A 15,394-nucleotide genomic window follows, 5' to 3' on the forward strand; every position below is an offset into this window, starting at 1 on the left:
CTTTCTGCTTTATGTCAATAACTCCCCAGGGTGGTTTCAAGGTAATCAAGAGTGAATCCAAACCAAGGATTATTAACGGAGATACAGGAGGGTCAGAACTCGACGTATATTAGAAGTATTAAGGTAAGAAGTGTCTTTTTGATAGAAGTCATTCACATTTCCTAGCCTTAAAAATAATAGGGCACCCTTAACCATTCTACTGGTAATTGCACTGCCCCTGGAAGCAACTGCAAGAGAAAAAGTTTACTATATTTGCTTTTTTTGTCTGTGCAGAGAAGGATGTTTATCTGTTCCCATTATGCCCAGCCACATGTAGCAGCCTATTTGAATTATAGCATAAGAACAGAGAACAGCACCAAGGCCCTTACTTAAATGACAACTGCCAGGTTGACAAGGCCTCAACTCATCAGTGCATCCCTCCGCCTCGAGTGTCATATGGTAACCTCATCCGCTTCATAAAAAGAATCCTTTTAAAAATTAGATTTGAATAAACCCCTTTTCATCCCTCTGATAGGTTCCACTGGCTTCACATACTAAATGGAATCCTTATACAATAATAATAAAAAAAAGCTATTCTTGAAAAATGAAAAGTACTGCAATTTTAAACTGTAGGCGGTAACCAAAGGTCCTATGTAATTACATGAAAAGTTTATGAATAAAATCAATCATCTGTTATTTGAAAAGTGTATGCTTTTTTTCTTTTAAAATACTCCTTTACATTCCAAACCAACAAAAGTAAAGTGAAATTTGAAGTAGAAAAAAAATGCCTTTAAAATGGATGATCTTACATTATTTAGCTCCACCTCCTTCAATACCGTGAGTGCGCTCCTAAAAGTACTTTACCAAAAAGTAAATCAGATGATTTGTTCAAATACGTTCAGTTTTGTGAGGATGTCAGTTTCTTGTGGGAGAATAGTACTATCAGCCATTAAAAGAAAAACTTAAATGTGAATATACACAAGGGAAATGTAATGTAGTCGAAAAACACCGATTGAGAAATCCAGATATTTGGATTTTTCATCTAGGTTATGTGATAATACAGCTGAGAGACATTTTGACTATAATTTAACCTCTACAGACTATGCTTTCTCATCTAAAAAGTAAAGAGTTTAGATCTGGTCACTTATATAAATGCTTTTGGATCATGCATGTTCTTAATTAGTGATGGATCACAGTTGATATTATAAAAGAAAAAAACACCTTTAATCAAGAAACGTGAATACAAACATTTCTGCATATGATTTTACAAGAGGCATCGAGTCCCTAAAGGTGTTGGGTTCGTATTTTAAAAATGCAGAAGTAAGCTCATATGAGGTTTCATATTGTAAATCATTTAACTGTCGCAATTTCCAGATAATCCCATGTGTACTTGAAAAAAATTAATGGTAATGTAAATGTGATAATAAGAAATGTTAATGTCAGTGAACTTTTTAGGAGATAAAAATAACTCTTCGCATTAAGCCAGCCATATTTAAATACATCATTCTTATGGTTAAAATCTTACTTCACACTTTCTCTGCTTGACCTAATTTTTTCCAATGTTTATTTTTTATTGTACAAAAAGCTCCTTAATTCATACAAAGTTATATATTTGTGATAGTATATAGATTTCTCATCATGAAACTTAGTAGAAATATTTCTGTTTTTATGTTGATTCCATTTTATTTACTACACAAATTAAAAAAAAAGTAACAGTGAGTTCTAGAATCCTGAACTAAATATCCTTAAAGCTTAACTAAATTGTGCTACTATACTATGTTACCAAAAACACACAAGTTAATAAATGTTGTCATTAAACTGGAAGTTAACACAGAACATTAATTTTAGTGAATTCTAATTTTCACATACATGATTATTGTCTGACAATTTTTTAAATGTAGTAAAATACATCAAATATATTTAATATTATAATATAAAGCTTTAAATGAAAATTAAAGGAGAATGTGGGGCTGTTTCAAAGATAATATTATAAACTTGCTATCCTGTAATTTAACAAAACCAACAATGGCCATGTGCAGATAATTTCTGTGCCTGCATATTAATAAATAGATCCATTTTGGTGTATCCATAGATGATAATCCCTAATAAATACTAAGAACAATGTTAAGCAGAATTGTGAAAAAACACCTACTGAGTCCCACTTTTAATATCCCCTCCTATCACCTATAACCCTGTTCAGAGCTCTCATGCAAATCAAGTTCTTTCTTAACTTTAGAAAATATTATCTAAAAAAAACAATTCCTGCATGGGATTTAGTGATGCAACTTGATAACCTTCTCAAATTATTTACATTCAAACTATGTTCTCAATAAGGAAATGAACATTTTACCAAAGTAATATTTTTCTAATTGTGGAATTTCATATTTTCCTGGATATGTCTCCTGTAATATTACAATAATTATGGAGCCCCTGAAAACATCTCTGAAATGTCATCATGGTGAAACATATAAGAGGAAAGACTTCACTATTTTATTTTTACTAAGAAGTCCAGGCATAATTGAATGTATGAATTTATTATAGGATCCACAGTGCCAGGCCTAGCACTTTGCATTTAGTAAATTTTCAAAGATTTCCTGAAATAGTACAGTATTAGTTACTATAGCATTGTGTTGTGCATTTTCAGGCTATGTCTCATGGAAGCTTTAGAGTTGGCAGTTATAAATATTATCCTTATAAGAGATGATATACATTTCCAAAAACCAAATTTTCATTTAGCGATAACCATAGAATTTTTAATAAAAATAAATGGAGATCTGAAGTCAATTGCATAACTCTCCTAATTTCAAAGGTTTCCATTAAATATCTTAATTCTTCTATAAACAACTATTCTTATTGTGCACTGCTTAGCTCTATAAGGCACCATTTACATATGGATTACCAAGTAAATACCCGGCATGCCAAAAAATGTACACATTTTAAGAGCTGTTAGCTATGTATTACTTTTCGAAGTTGAATTGAATTATGGTAGCAATGTGTAATTGCATATGTCAAATGTGACTTGTATTCACCTTTTGTTATCGGTATATATTGAGTATTACAATTTTAATACAGTTTTTTCCATTCTGAAAATGTATATACATTTTTTTGGCACCCTCTGTATATCTCACTTCCCAAAATGAGACGAAAGTTAAAGGTCTGATTTTGTATATCAAGGAATGAATATCAATTACCCTGATTGTGCTCAGAAGCTAGGTAAGTGTATACACACACACACACACACACACACACACCTCTACTCATATATATGTAAGTATATATATATATGTACGTATGTGAATATGGGTGTGTATATATGTATATATATAAACATACATACACATGTTATTTTGTTGAAGTTTATTCTGTTGAAAAGTGAGGGAGAGACAAAGACATTTAATCATTAAAGAAATACATTTATTGATTGCCTATTATTTAAAAGGCAGTGTTGTAAGAGCTAGAGAACAGAGATAAGATACATTAGATCTCTGTTTTTGAAGGAAGTCAGAATCTACTGAGTGGACACAGAATATATTAACATGTACAGATACATATATGCATATATAATATTGCACACAAATGCATGAATATATTACACATATACGTATACATCTATATAAACATACATATATGTAGGTATATACATATGCATATATATTAGCAAATGTACAATTAAACAACTAAAATACCAAAAAGTGATAAATTTCCTGTAGGGAATTAAAGCAACAATGACAAGTGGAGGCTTTAAAGTGGAGTGGGCAGAAAATTAATGAGATCTGAATGAGACATTACTCTTGCAAAGACCAGAATTCATGACAGCTTTCCTTCTACTTCCTGGCTAAGCATTCTGGGGAGAGGCAAGGTTTCTAAAAAGAGAATGAGCTCGATATCTTGGAAGACTTGAAAGAGACCAGGGAAACAGAAGCCATTGCATGGAGTATAATGAGATGTCATAGGTGTAGGTGGTAGCATATTATGATGGGTTTGGTAAGCAAGGGTAATAAGGGTTTGGGTTTTATATTAAGTGTGATGAGGTGCCTTTGAATAAATGTAAATGGGGGGAAGACATGAAGAAACACGAATTTACATTATTTATGTATTGTAGGCATGAGAAATAGATTGGAGAGGTGGAATCTGGAAGCAGGGATCCCACTCAATAATGTTTCAATAGTTTAGACTAGAGAGGTTTGAAAATAGTATCAACAGAATTTGCCTATAAATTGGAGGGAAGGGTAGAGAGGAATCAAGGATAAATCTTAGATTCTGGAAAAAGTCCATGATATGGTGTCACCATGTTTGGGAAAACTATATTGTAAGAAGCTACAAAGCAAGTTCTATGTAAAATCTGTATCTTCTAGTTAGACATGCTATTGTTTATGAAAACAAATGCCAAACGTTTCCCCCATGGGCCATTGCATATTTTTCGAATTCTCTAATGAATGAATGTGAATATACTTGGGTAGAAGAGCTCTGTACATTTTGTAAAGCTACAATACAGCCTTATTTGCACATGTGCGCACACACACACACACACACACACACACACACACACACACACACACCTAGAAAGCCCAATTGCCATGGGTTGTATCCTTCTGTTTACCTTACTGCTACTCAGAGAAAATACTATATATGAATAGTGAGAGAAAATATATTTGAAATTGTTGAGTGGTGGCCTCTTTCCTTCCTTCAGACAGAAATCGGAGTTTTCCTCGTAGACATTTTAGTTAGTGGTCCATCTGGGTACCACAGAATCACTTATTTCAGAGTGCTATGTCTGAACAGAATTTTTACTCTGAAAGGTAAAACCTTAATTTATCCACTTTACTCTCATCTTAAAACAAAGAGATGGAATTAAACCTAAACCCTGTTGACTACGTCTGCACACATACACCTTTTAAAATGTTTTATAATGAAAACAGTGCTCCTGTCTCCACTATTTGATCCCATTCCACTTCTCTGCAGAGCAACAGCACATTCGTCCAGTCAGAGGCATGCCTTTCCCACAGACATCACAGCTATCCCTGCTTATTCACATCCAGAGACAAAATGTTTTATCTCAGCTATTAAAGAAGGTACTGTTTTAAGACTCGTCCACTGAGTTTACCATTTGGAAACTCTCGACTGGAGATGAGAGCAGCGAGCGCAGGGCTCTCCCATTAGTGCTCTGTTTGTTGCTTCATATGGGTGTCTTTTCTACCCTTTTCTTCCTATAGTGTATATTTTTTCATCTACGCTTCTAAAGAAAGCTTCTCCATAGGAAAAATGCTCATTATAAGTACACAGAATTAATTTACCAACTGGTAGGTCTGTTTCCACTGGAGGGAACAGATTTTAGCTGAATTCCTTTTTAGTGTTTACTAGGCTGTACATCTGTCCATAATCCTGGCATCTCTTTCCTGCTCCCCACCCACTCATCTGAGCTTAAAGATTCACTGTCTCACTTCCATCCAGGTCTGGATCTCCGCCTTTCCTAACAGTACAACCAAGTTAAAAAAAAAAGTCACGTAGCCTCTCAATGTTTCTAAATATTTAATTGTTGGGTAATTGTAATAGTAAATGTAAATGTGACTGCCAACTTTTCAGTCTAGCTACATATCTATATGAAGCACAGAAGTACATTTTTCATTTTAATGTGATGAAAGTCCTCATTAACTTTCAAATCAAGTATAACATGAATATGTGGAATATATCCTATAAGACCAAGAAAGTGTGTATTGTAATCATATTTGCATAATTCTGGGGTAAAATAAATTTTAAAACAAATTTAGGATATTACTTTATGATATTCATAATCTGTTTCATAATTATTACTGCATTCACCTATATGTGTATTAATTATTTTACTAAATGCAGGATGAAGTACGAATAACCCGAAAGCAACTGAATTTATATTTTAAACCCTAGTTAAGTATTTGAAAGAGATGACAGATGGCTTAGAAATGTTTGTTAATGTGAAAGAAAGGTTACCCTCCATTACTCAATTTGGCTCTCTTCTGTGGTAAGCAAATCGACTGAAACGGAGAAACAGCACCCAGGATGGAAAGCGAATGTACATTTACCTCTCATTTAGTCTCTGAGAGAGATATATGTCTAAGTGAGCAACAAAGCTTGGAAGCCAGCCTTGATGCAGCAGCCTGCAATATCTGGCATACAACTTTCTGTCTCTGAGTATTTTTGACATTTATTATTAACAATAAAAGCCGAGTGAAATGAAGGTAGCAGTTATATTGATTCTTTAAAGCTGGAAAGGCATATTTAATAGTTTGATACCATTCACTAGACCAAAACACACAGGCATTTCTAGCAGTAATATTCCAACTATTAAAATTAAAAATCTGAGACACTCTTTTAATAACGGTTCTTACTATCAAACAATAAAATGTGATGGGTCCTATTCAATATATGTGTGATTTCTGAGTAAATTATCCTGGAAACAAACAAACAAACAAAAAAGCAATATTGTATTTTTCATCAGTATCCATTTCAATAGATACATGAACAAATGAACAAAACAAACCATAACATCAAGTGATATTTTAGGGATACCCAGGCAGCAACCGTCAGTAAACTGATTGGATTTACAGAAATATAAACAAGCTTTTCATTCTATTTCACTTTCTCCTATGATAATACTGGGTATGGAGAATTTTACCTGTTTTTATATGGTCGTAAAGATGAAATTTGCTAGAAAAGCAAAATATAGACATATTTAAAAAAACAAAAATATGGAAAGGTGCATAGTGGCCAATTTCATTCAAAATAAGAATACCAAGAGTTAAGATAATGAAGAAGCAAAGATGTTATAAAAGTGTATTCATACAAGTAGGAAATAGTAAAGTAATGGAATAAGTTAGAGCAGTGCCAAAACAATTTGAAATTTCATATGAAGGTTACCATGGTAATAGGAAGAGTAAATTTGACGAGAGATTGAGAATATCACAAAAGAAAAAATAAATTCTCGAATAGTGCATCTCAACTCTGTTATGACTGAGACAACCTTGAGTTGGATCCTAAGTGGAATGGGTTTCCCACAGAAGCTTCTCTCTTTTCTCTTCTACAATCCGGGTCTGCTATAGTTAGTGTAGATACTGGCAGAAGAACAAATAAGTTGCCCATGTTTTTCTACTTGTATTACTGTATTTCTCCCTAAATCCTGGGAAGGGCTTTGAGCCTGGAGGTGATACTAAAGACTTCCAGCAGCCCTATTCATCTTCCATTTGTATTTTGAAGGGTGGTCACAATTTGCTCTAGCATGAGTGTGAGGGGAAGTAAATGCACTGGGAAAGTTGAGAAGACAGAAGCTAAGGATTTAGGGTGTGGTCATTTGTGTTCCTCAATCTCCATAGGTATTTTCTCAGTATTTCCCAGGTGCTAAATGTTTCTGACACTTTCAAAATAATATTGTTAGAATCAGTTCATGACAAATAAACATAAGAACTTGAATTGCTTCCAACCACAAAATAAGATTAGCCTAAGGCCATTCGTTAGTCTCTGCAGCCATTCCTGTGTGATAAGCAGGTATCTACTATGTTCTCTACACAGGAAGCTACAGGTCTGGAAAGCCTGCTAAGGAAGGAGATACTTATCTAAATCCTTGGAATTTGTTGTTGCATCAGTAAAACAAGGCTGAGTATAACTTTTATGCTGCTCTCTCTACATTACTAATTTGTTATATTGTTGAGTTTTTTTAAGATCTTCACCATTGCTTAGTTAGAAAGGATTTAGAATTTTCATGTTCTTCAATAGGGGCAACCTAATTTATGCTCTGGGGCCATTCAGGGAAGACTATGGGTAGTAAATTGTATGCACTTCTTGGGTGTGTTTTATACTATAGCATCATATTGATATTGCCATTGATATCACAAGGCTACTAGTAATGAAATAATAATAGTCTGACTTATTGAATATCTATATGCCTGGCATTGTGTTGGGTACTTCCATTTATGATATATGTCATTTGTTTATGAATAATCCAGGAGTGCTGTGTTACCACTTTTTTTTTTTAATTGGACACTTGGAACACATTCACAGACTCTGAAAATCTACATCATTATATAGCCATTTTCTTATGGCTCTTCTATTTTTGTATTATAATTACTTTAATGCTTAACTTATATTGCATTTTAAACTCTAAACTTATTGAGTACTACTCACCTTTCCTCCTATAGTGCCTTTACACTGAGTGGATAAATTCTAAATATCTATGTGGTGAACGAATAATTTTTCCTATTGACCCAAGTTCTCCTAACTGTGAAAACAGCAATGGAACAGCATATTTCAAGACCATTAATATGGAAGTCAGCAGCTATTTTAAATAATAGTATGATACTAATAATAACAAGAGGATAACTTCAATAGTTTTACATATAAGCAAAACAAAAAAAAAATAAATCAAAGAACCCTACTGTGCTCACAGGAATTAATTGTGTAAGTATGACTTCCAATTTAACATTAATTTTCCATTGCTGAGATTGTCTCTAAAAAACTGCTACTTCCCTTCCTAATGGAATCTCCACAGTCAACTGTTTCATAAGTTATGATGTTTTATCCTACAGGTATTCGTATGCTCAAATTTCTTAGGCCTTTCATTGAGGGTGAGTTTTGGGCTGGCAGTTTCAAATTACCAACTGTAATTCTAATGTTGAAATTTATAAAGGCGTAATTGGGGGTATGGGGGGAGGAAGGGATCACCCTCCAGTTTTCATAACACAAAATATCAGTGCTGTTAACAATTAAATGTGATAATATTTAAATAATGAACTTCCATTGACACCCAAAGAATAAAATCTAATCATCAGGATGGCATCTATATTGCAGATGATTTCACAGGAAAGTGCTTAGACCTCCATCAAGTTAAGAATCAATAGAACCTAGGCAACTGTGGTAGCGTCAAAGACACAGTCTCAGCTCATGAAAGGCCATTCTGTGCTGGAGCTATATTAAATTATCACAGCTAATGTAAAATCAACCTTGGTGTAAAAGATAAAAGGGTGAAGTTCTCACAAATGATCACTTATCACTCCATTCCGAAATGCATACAGCATTCATTACAGATCGAAATGCCACTGAAATTTCATCATTTAGGAAGGTTTTGAAACAGCCAAACCATTAACAGAAGAGTAGCCTTTTATATTTCTACAGCCAGTGACTAATGAAACATTATACTCTGTGTGCAAAAGGAGGGGGAAAAACCCTTTATTTTGTAATGAACCCAACTGGAGCCCTTTTAAACACAGTGTAATATGGTTTCACTGTTTCATTGAGCCTCTCATTACTTGTGTCAATAATCCTAGGTAAACTACTGTTGAACTTCACAGCATTTATCTAGCAGCATGAATAGTATTAATCTATGGGGTGCTTTTGATGAATTGTAGTTCAAAAAGCAAAACCAAAAATGACTTCTTACAAAGCGCTTAGAGAAGTATTTATTTGAAATGTGTCAACTGCCAACCACCTAAAGGTAGCTTGGCTACTCAGGCAGTCATGCTGTTGGCTAGCTTGCCAACACTGGGAAAACATATGAATTTCCGCCACTTGAATTATTTAAAAAAAACAAATGTCAGACTTTTCATCTAACAATATCACTTCTGTCACTCCCTTCTAATTCTCTATATTTTTATGTCATATTGCTTTCAACACAATGTGACATGCTGTTAACATGCCCTCAGGTTTCCAGAAACTGTTAGATGAGAGAAGCACTTAGTTAAAGGTGAACATCCAGGTCAGCATGAACTGAAAGTTACTCCCAGATCCTGCTCTAAGGATTGAACTTACCTTCTTGATACACCCAGTGGTCATTATATTCTCTCTGGTAGTAAGTATGCCAGGGTGTGTCTACAAGGGTTTATCATATGTAATTCCAATTTATCAGTCTAATTTGATTAGGTTGATCTTTCGCAAAAGTTGAAATGTATACAATTCATGAGATGCTAAAAATGAATCTCTCAGCTCTACTATCTTCAAGATGTTTATATGTGAATAGTCTATTCACTGCAAGTCTTTGTTAGCCTTCAGTAACAAAGTTGTATTAAGAACTGAGAGATTATATACACTAAAGCAATTTGGAATTAGAATATTGATTTAATGTGTTATTCTCCAATTTTTATCTGTATGGTATTAAAATAAACACCTGGGCAAAAACACAAACTTAATTTTTTCCCTCTAAATTCAAATCTCTGTCCAAAGAATTAGACTATACTCCCAAAATCTTTTTCAGAAAGATACAGAACTAACCCATACTTTTTATAGTATTATATAGTTAGTTTCATTGGAGAGATATCAAACAAATGTACCTTCTCCATGAATTCTAAGATCCACTGGATTTATTACAGCATCATGTTTTATACAACACTCATTCAGAATACAGCCATGTTGTGTGGAGCACAATACTAGTCTTAGAAAACGTTTTCTTGGTGACATACATCAGGAAAATATTACATTTTCTAATCCTTCTTTCTGTTGGAGATTCACAATGTACCCTGGCAAATAAAATAAACTCTGAGAAGTCCTGCAATAAAGAAACATGACTAACTTTGTTTATTGCAGTATTTTTCAATCTCACAAAGGTTTACTCCATCTAACAATATGTTAGTGTTATCTTATGAACAACATATTGTTGCTTTTGGAGGTTGAGAAAAACATGCTTTTTAATCTTGACTACTGGTATTTCTTTCTGCCAATTTGTTATATTTTACTCAAATTGTGAGATTAGTGGACAGGAGAAAAAAGACAGCTGTGGGTGTTTCAAATTATTGTTCATAAGATATTAATACAGTTATCATTAATATTATATACCTCTGTCTTTGCTGCACCTCAATAACATGCTATCATTCTTTGTAAACAGGTTATAGTGATTATAAAGTATATTTTTATGATAATACAAACAAAATTAGCTTAAGGGAAATATAATTTTCATGATCCTGATTTATAACTAAAATCATTTATTTGTAAAATTTAAAGAAAACCATTAATATGATTTAACAGTCACCACCCCAAAATGCATGATATACTTGTAATAACTTGTCACAAAAAAATGTTATTTTTAGTGTATGTATGTTGTAATTTTATTTTATTAGTTTGACTTGGAACATATTAACAGTGAATCTTGGAGATATTTACACTTACGAGAAGTCCTTCTGTCTGAAAGAAAAAGAAAACCTGTTTAATTTTGTTTATTTTTCTAAAGATTTTGATTTATTTAAACAGTTTTTCAAGGGATTCATTCTTTCACAGATAATGATGTCAAAAGGTACTCACCATGCACGATGAGAACATACTCCGCACTGCTTTGGCCAATGGTGTTTGTGGCTTCACATCGATATGTCCCATTATCCGTTTTATTCAGGAAAAGAATGTTTAGCTCTCTACCACTCACAACCATTCGGTCAGGATCTGGTAATTCTCCGCCATCCTTTGTCCACAAAACAGGTTCTGGCCTATGGGATCAAAACATGCATAGAGATAGAAGAGAATAAAAAATGCTACATATTCTGTGGATTAAGTAAATCAAGCAATTTATAAAACATTAACACCTGTCATTTGCATAACCATGCAATACCTTTTATAAAGTACCCAAAGAACCATCATACACTCACTCAGAAGATTTGAAGGTATGGAAAATATAATTTAATTCTTTCCTTACCAAGCAGACATGTGTTAAGAAATGAATTTGTTGAGTGATTTCATGCTGTCACTGATACATAGCAGATCCTGTGGCCCTGATCCTGCCGCTAATGGCTGACACTTGCTAATCTCAGGAGGACTGCTGTTGGGCTGTGGAGTAGATTTCCCCAGAGGTACCGGGGATGATATCTTTGCACTTGGGCCACCATTGTGACACAGTGTAGCCTGAAACCACCTAAAACTTCTCCCCCATCTTTCCTGCTTTTATTATCACTCTAAAGGTTTTTCCTGACAATTCTTTCTCCCCCACCACCCAGTTTTATTGAGGTATAATGCTCTATTACCTTAAGGTGCACAACATAATGATTCAATATATGCATTATTATTAATACAAAATGATTATTATAATAAAGTCAGTTAACATCCATCACCTCATATAGTCATACATTTTTTTGTGTGTGATGAGAACTTTTAAGATTTACTTTATTAGCAACTTGCAAATATACAATACGGTATTGCTAACTATTGTTACCATGTTGTACATTAGATCCCAAGGAATTATTTATCTTATAACTGGAAGTTTGTGCCTTTTGACCACACTCAACCACTTCCCCTCCCCTTCTCACCCACACACACTCCAGCTTCTGGCCACTTTTATTCAACATAGTACTTGATGTCCTAGCCAGAGCATCTAAGCAGGAAAAACAAAAGGTATCCAAATCATAAATGAAAAAGTATAGCTGTCTCTATTTGCAGGTGATTGGCACATATAGAAAACCCTAAAAATGCTCAAAAAATACCCACAGAATAAAGGAATTCAGTAAAGTTGCAGAATATAAAATCAATATACAAAAATCAATTACATTTCTATACTACAACAAGAAACTATCAGAAAGAGAAATAAAGAAAATCCCATTTACAATTGAATTAAAAAAATAATAAAATACTTAGGAAACAATTTAACCAAAGAGGTGAACTACCTGTACAATAAAAACTATAAGACATTTGTGAAAGAAATAACAGAGGACTGGAAAGATATTCCATGTTCATGAATTGGAAGAATTAGTATTGTCAAAATTCTCATATTACCCAAAGCAATCTACATATTCAATGCAATTCCTATCAAAATTCCAATGGCATTTTTCAATGAAACAAAACAAATAATTCTAAAATTTGTATGGAAACACAAAAGCCCCTGAATAGCCAAGAAATTTTGAAAAAGGAGAAAAAAGCTGGAGGTATCACACTTTCTGATTTCAAGCTATATTATAAAACTACAGTAATCAAAACAGTATGGTTTGACATAATTGCAGACATATTGATCAGTGGAACATAATAGAGAACCAGGAAATAAACCCACCACAATCAATTAATTTTTGACAAAGAAGCCAAGAATATACAATGGGGAAAGGATAGTCTCTTAAATGGTATTGGAAAAACTGGACAGTCACCTGCAAAAGAATAAAACTGAACCTGTATCTTACACCATATACAAAAATTATCTTAAAATGAATTACAGAGTTGAATATAAGATCTGAAGCCACAGAACTCCTAGAAGAAACATATGCAGCAAGGTCCTTGACATCAATCTTGGCAATGATTTTTTTTTTGATTTGGCACCAAAAGCAAAGGCAACAAAACCAAAAATAAGTATGTGGGACTGTATGTGTGACAAGCCATTGAGTTGACTCCTGGTGACCCTATAAATGAGTGATGTCCACAGTGTCCTGTCCTCACAGCCCTGCTCAGCTCCTGCACTGAGCTTATACCTATGGCTTCTTTCATGGAGTCAATCCATTTCATATTTGGTCTTCCTGTTTTCCAGCTGCCTTCCATTTTTCCCAGCATTGTTGTCTTTTCCAAAAAACCATGACTTCTCGGGATGTGCCTGAAGTAGGACAGCTTCAGTATTGTCACTTTTGTCTCCAGCACTGTTTCAGGCTTAATTTGCTCTCGGACCCACTCGTTCATCTTTCTGAAGGTCCAGGATATCTTTAGAACTCTCCTCCAACACCCTATTTGAAATGAATTAATATTTTTTTTTCCTATCAGCCTTCTTTACTATCCAACTTTGGCAACAGTACATAGTACTTGGGAATACGAGTGTGTGGATGATCTTAGCTTTGGTCTCGAATGACACATCTTTGCTCTTGATGATCTTCCCTAATTCTTCCATTGTTGTCCTTCTGAGTCTCAGCCTCTATTGATTTCATGGTTGAAGTCTCCATTTGAATTAATTACTGAACCAGGATAACCAAAATCTTAAACAATTTCAATGTCGTCATTGTCTATGTTAAAGTTGTGTATTTATTCTGTAGTCCTGATTTTTGTCTTCTTGATGTTCAAATGTAGTGCTGCTTTGGCACTTTATTCTTTCATTTTCATCAGAAGTTGTTGCAAATCTTTGCTACTTTCTGCCAGCAAAATGGTGTCATCTGCGTATCTTAATATTTCTTAATATTTCTTCTACCAATTTTCACTCTTCCTTCCTCTGAGTCTAGTCCAGTTTCTTTTGTGTATGTGTGTGTGTGTGTGTGTGTGTGTGTGTGTGTGATATGTTCTGCATACAGATTAAACAAATAGGGAGATAAAACGCACCCTTTTTTAACACCTTTGTTTATAGGAAGCCACTCTGTCTCTCCATATTCTGTCCTGACAGTGGCTTCTTATCCACAACACAGTTTATAAACCAGGGTGATCCAATGCTGAGGCACACCCTTTACTTTCAAAACAACCTATAGCTTTCCATGATCCGCACAAAGGTTTTACTGGTCTATAAAACATAGACTAACCTTCTTCCAAAATTCTTTGGAGCACTCCAGTATCCAAATGTTCACAATTAGATACGAAATGCCTCTTACTTTTCTGAATGCAGCTTGAACATCCAGCATTTCTTGTTCCATATAAGCATCACTTTACTTGAATGGGAAATTAGAACAATGGTCCTATTGTTACTGCATTCCATGGCATCTCCTTTTTTGAAAATTGAGATGCATATTGAACATTTACAGTGTGTAGGCCATTGTTTTTATTCCATATTTGTTATCATAGTCTTGTTATTTAGGATATTGACAGATTCATTCTCTGTGGCTTGAAACAATTCTATCAGTCTCCCATCTTCCCCTGGTGATTTAGTTGTTCTCAATACTTTCAGAGTAGTGTTCACCTCAGTTTCTAGAATTAAAAGTTCTTCTTTATAGGCACCTTCTTCAAAGGTAAATGTCATTATTTTGTCTCTCCTGTATAGGTTTACAGTACAGTAATACCTTGGTTTGTGAGCATAATTCGTTCCAGAAACAAACTACTCGTACTGCAAGACATCACTCGTTTACAACATTAAAATGTATTAGAATTGTTTGCTCCTCTTGTGGAACTCGTAAACCACGTTATTCGCAATCCAAGGTTTTACTGTATGCTGTTTCCACCTTCCCTGTATTTTCTTTTGGTTAAATAATATACTTCTTGGTCATTCAGCATTCCAAGTCTAGTTTTGAATTGCTCTTACTTCTTGAACCTTCTGCAAGAGATCTCGTGTTTTTCCTCTTTTGTTCTTCTCTTTTATCTTCTTGCATTGACTACTGTAATAGTTTTCTTTACCTCTCCATGATAGTCATTAAAAAACTGCCTTCAGGATTCTAGCCCTGCTTTTGTCACCTTTTACTTTTGCCTCTTGCCTGTCTTTAACAATCTGTCATGTTTCTCCTGTCATCTATCTTGATTTTTCTTTCCTTTTACTTTTGCCTTTGTCTTTTGTCATTCTTCTCTAATAATATCTTTAGTGTCAGTGCACAGT

At 34.0% G+C, this 15,394-nt stretch overlaps 1 protein-coding gene across 3 annotated transcripts in view; it reads right to left on the reverse strand.

Moving 5' to 3' along the window:
- CADM2 (cell adhesion molecule 2) overlaps positions 1-15,394 on the reverse strand; it is a 249,668-nt gene that overhangs the window by 83,775 nt on the left and 150,499 nt on the right. For 2 of the 3 annotated variants that reach the window (XM_019626381.1, XM_019626379.1), the window contains exon 6: positions 11,236-11,414. In XM_019626381.1, the coding sequence (XP_019481926.1) occupies positions 11,236-11,414 (179 nt within the window). Of the gene's footprint in view, positions 1-11,103; positions 11,119-11,235; positions 11,415-15,394 lie in introns of all 3 variants that reach the window. The other variant, XM_019626378.1, reaches the window with a different exon arrangement.

This window comes from Hipposideros armiger, unplaced genomic scaffold (genome assembly GCF_001890085.2).
Source record: "Hipposideros armiger isolate ML-2016 unplaced genomic scaffold, ASM189008v1 scaffold_670, whole genome shotgun sequence".
Lineage (NCBI taxonomy): Eukaryota > Metazoa > Chordata > Mammalia > Chiroptera > Hipposideridae > Hipposideros > Hipposideros armiger.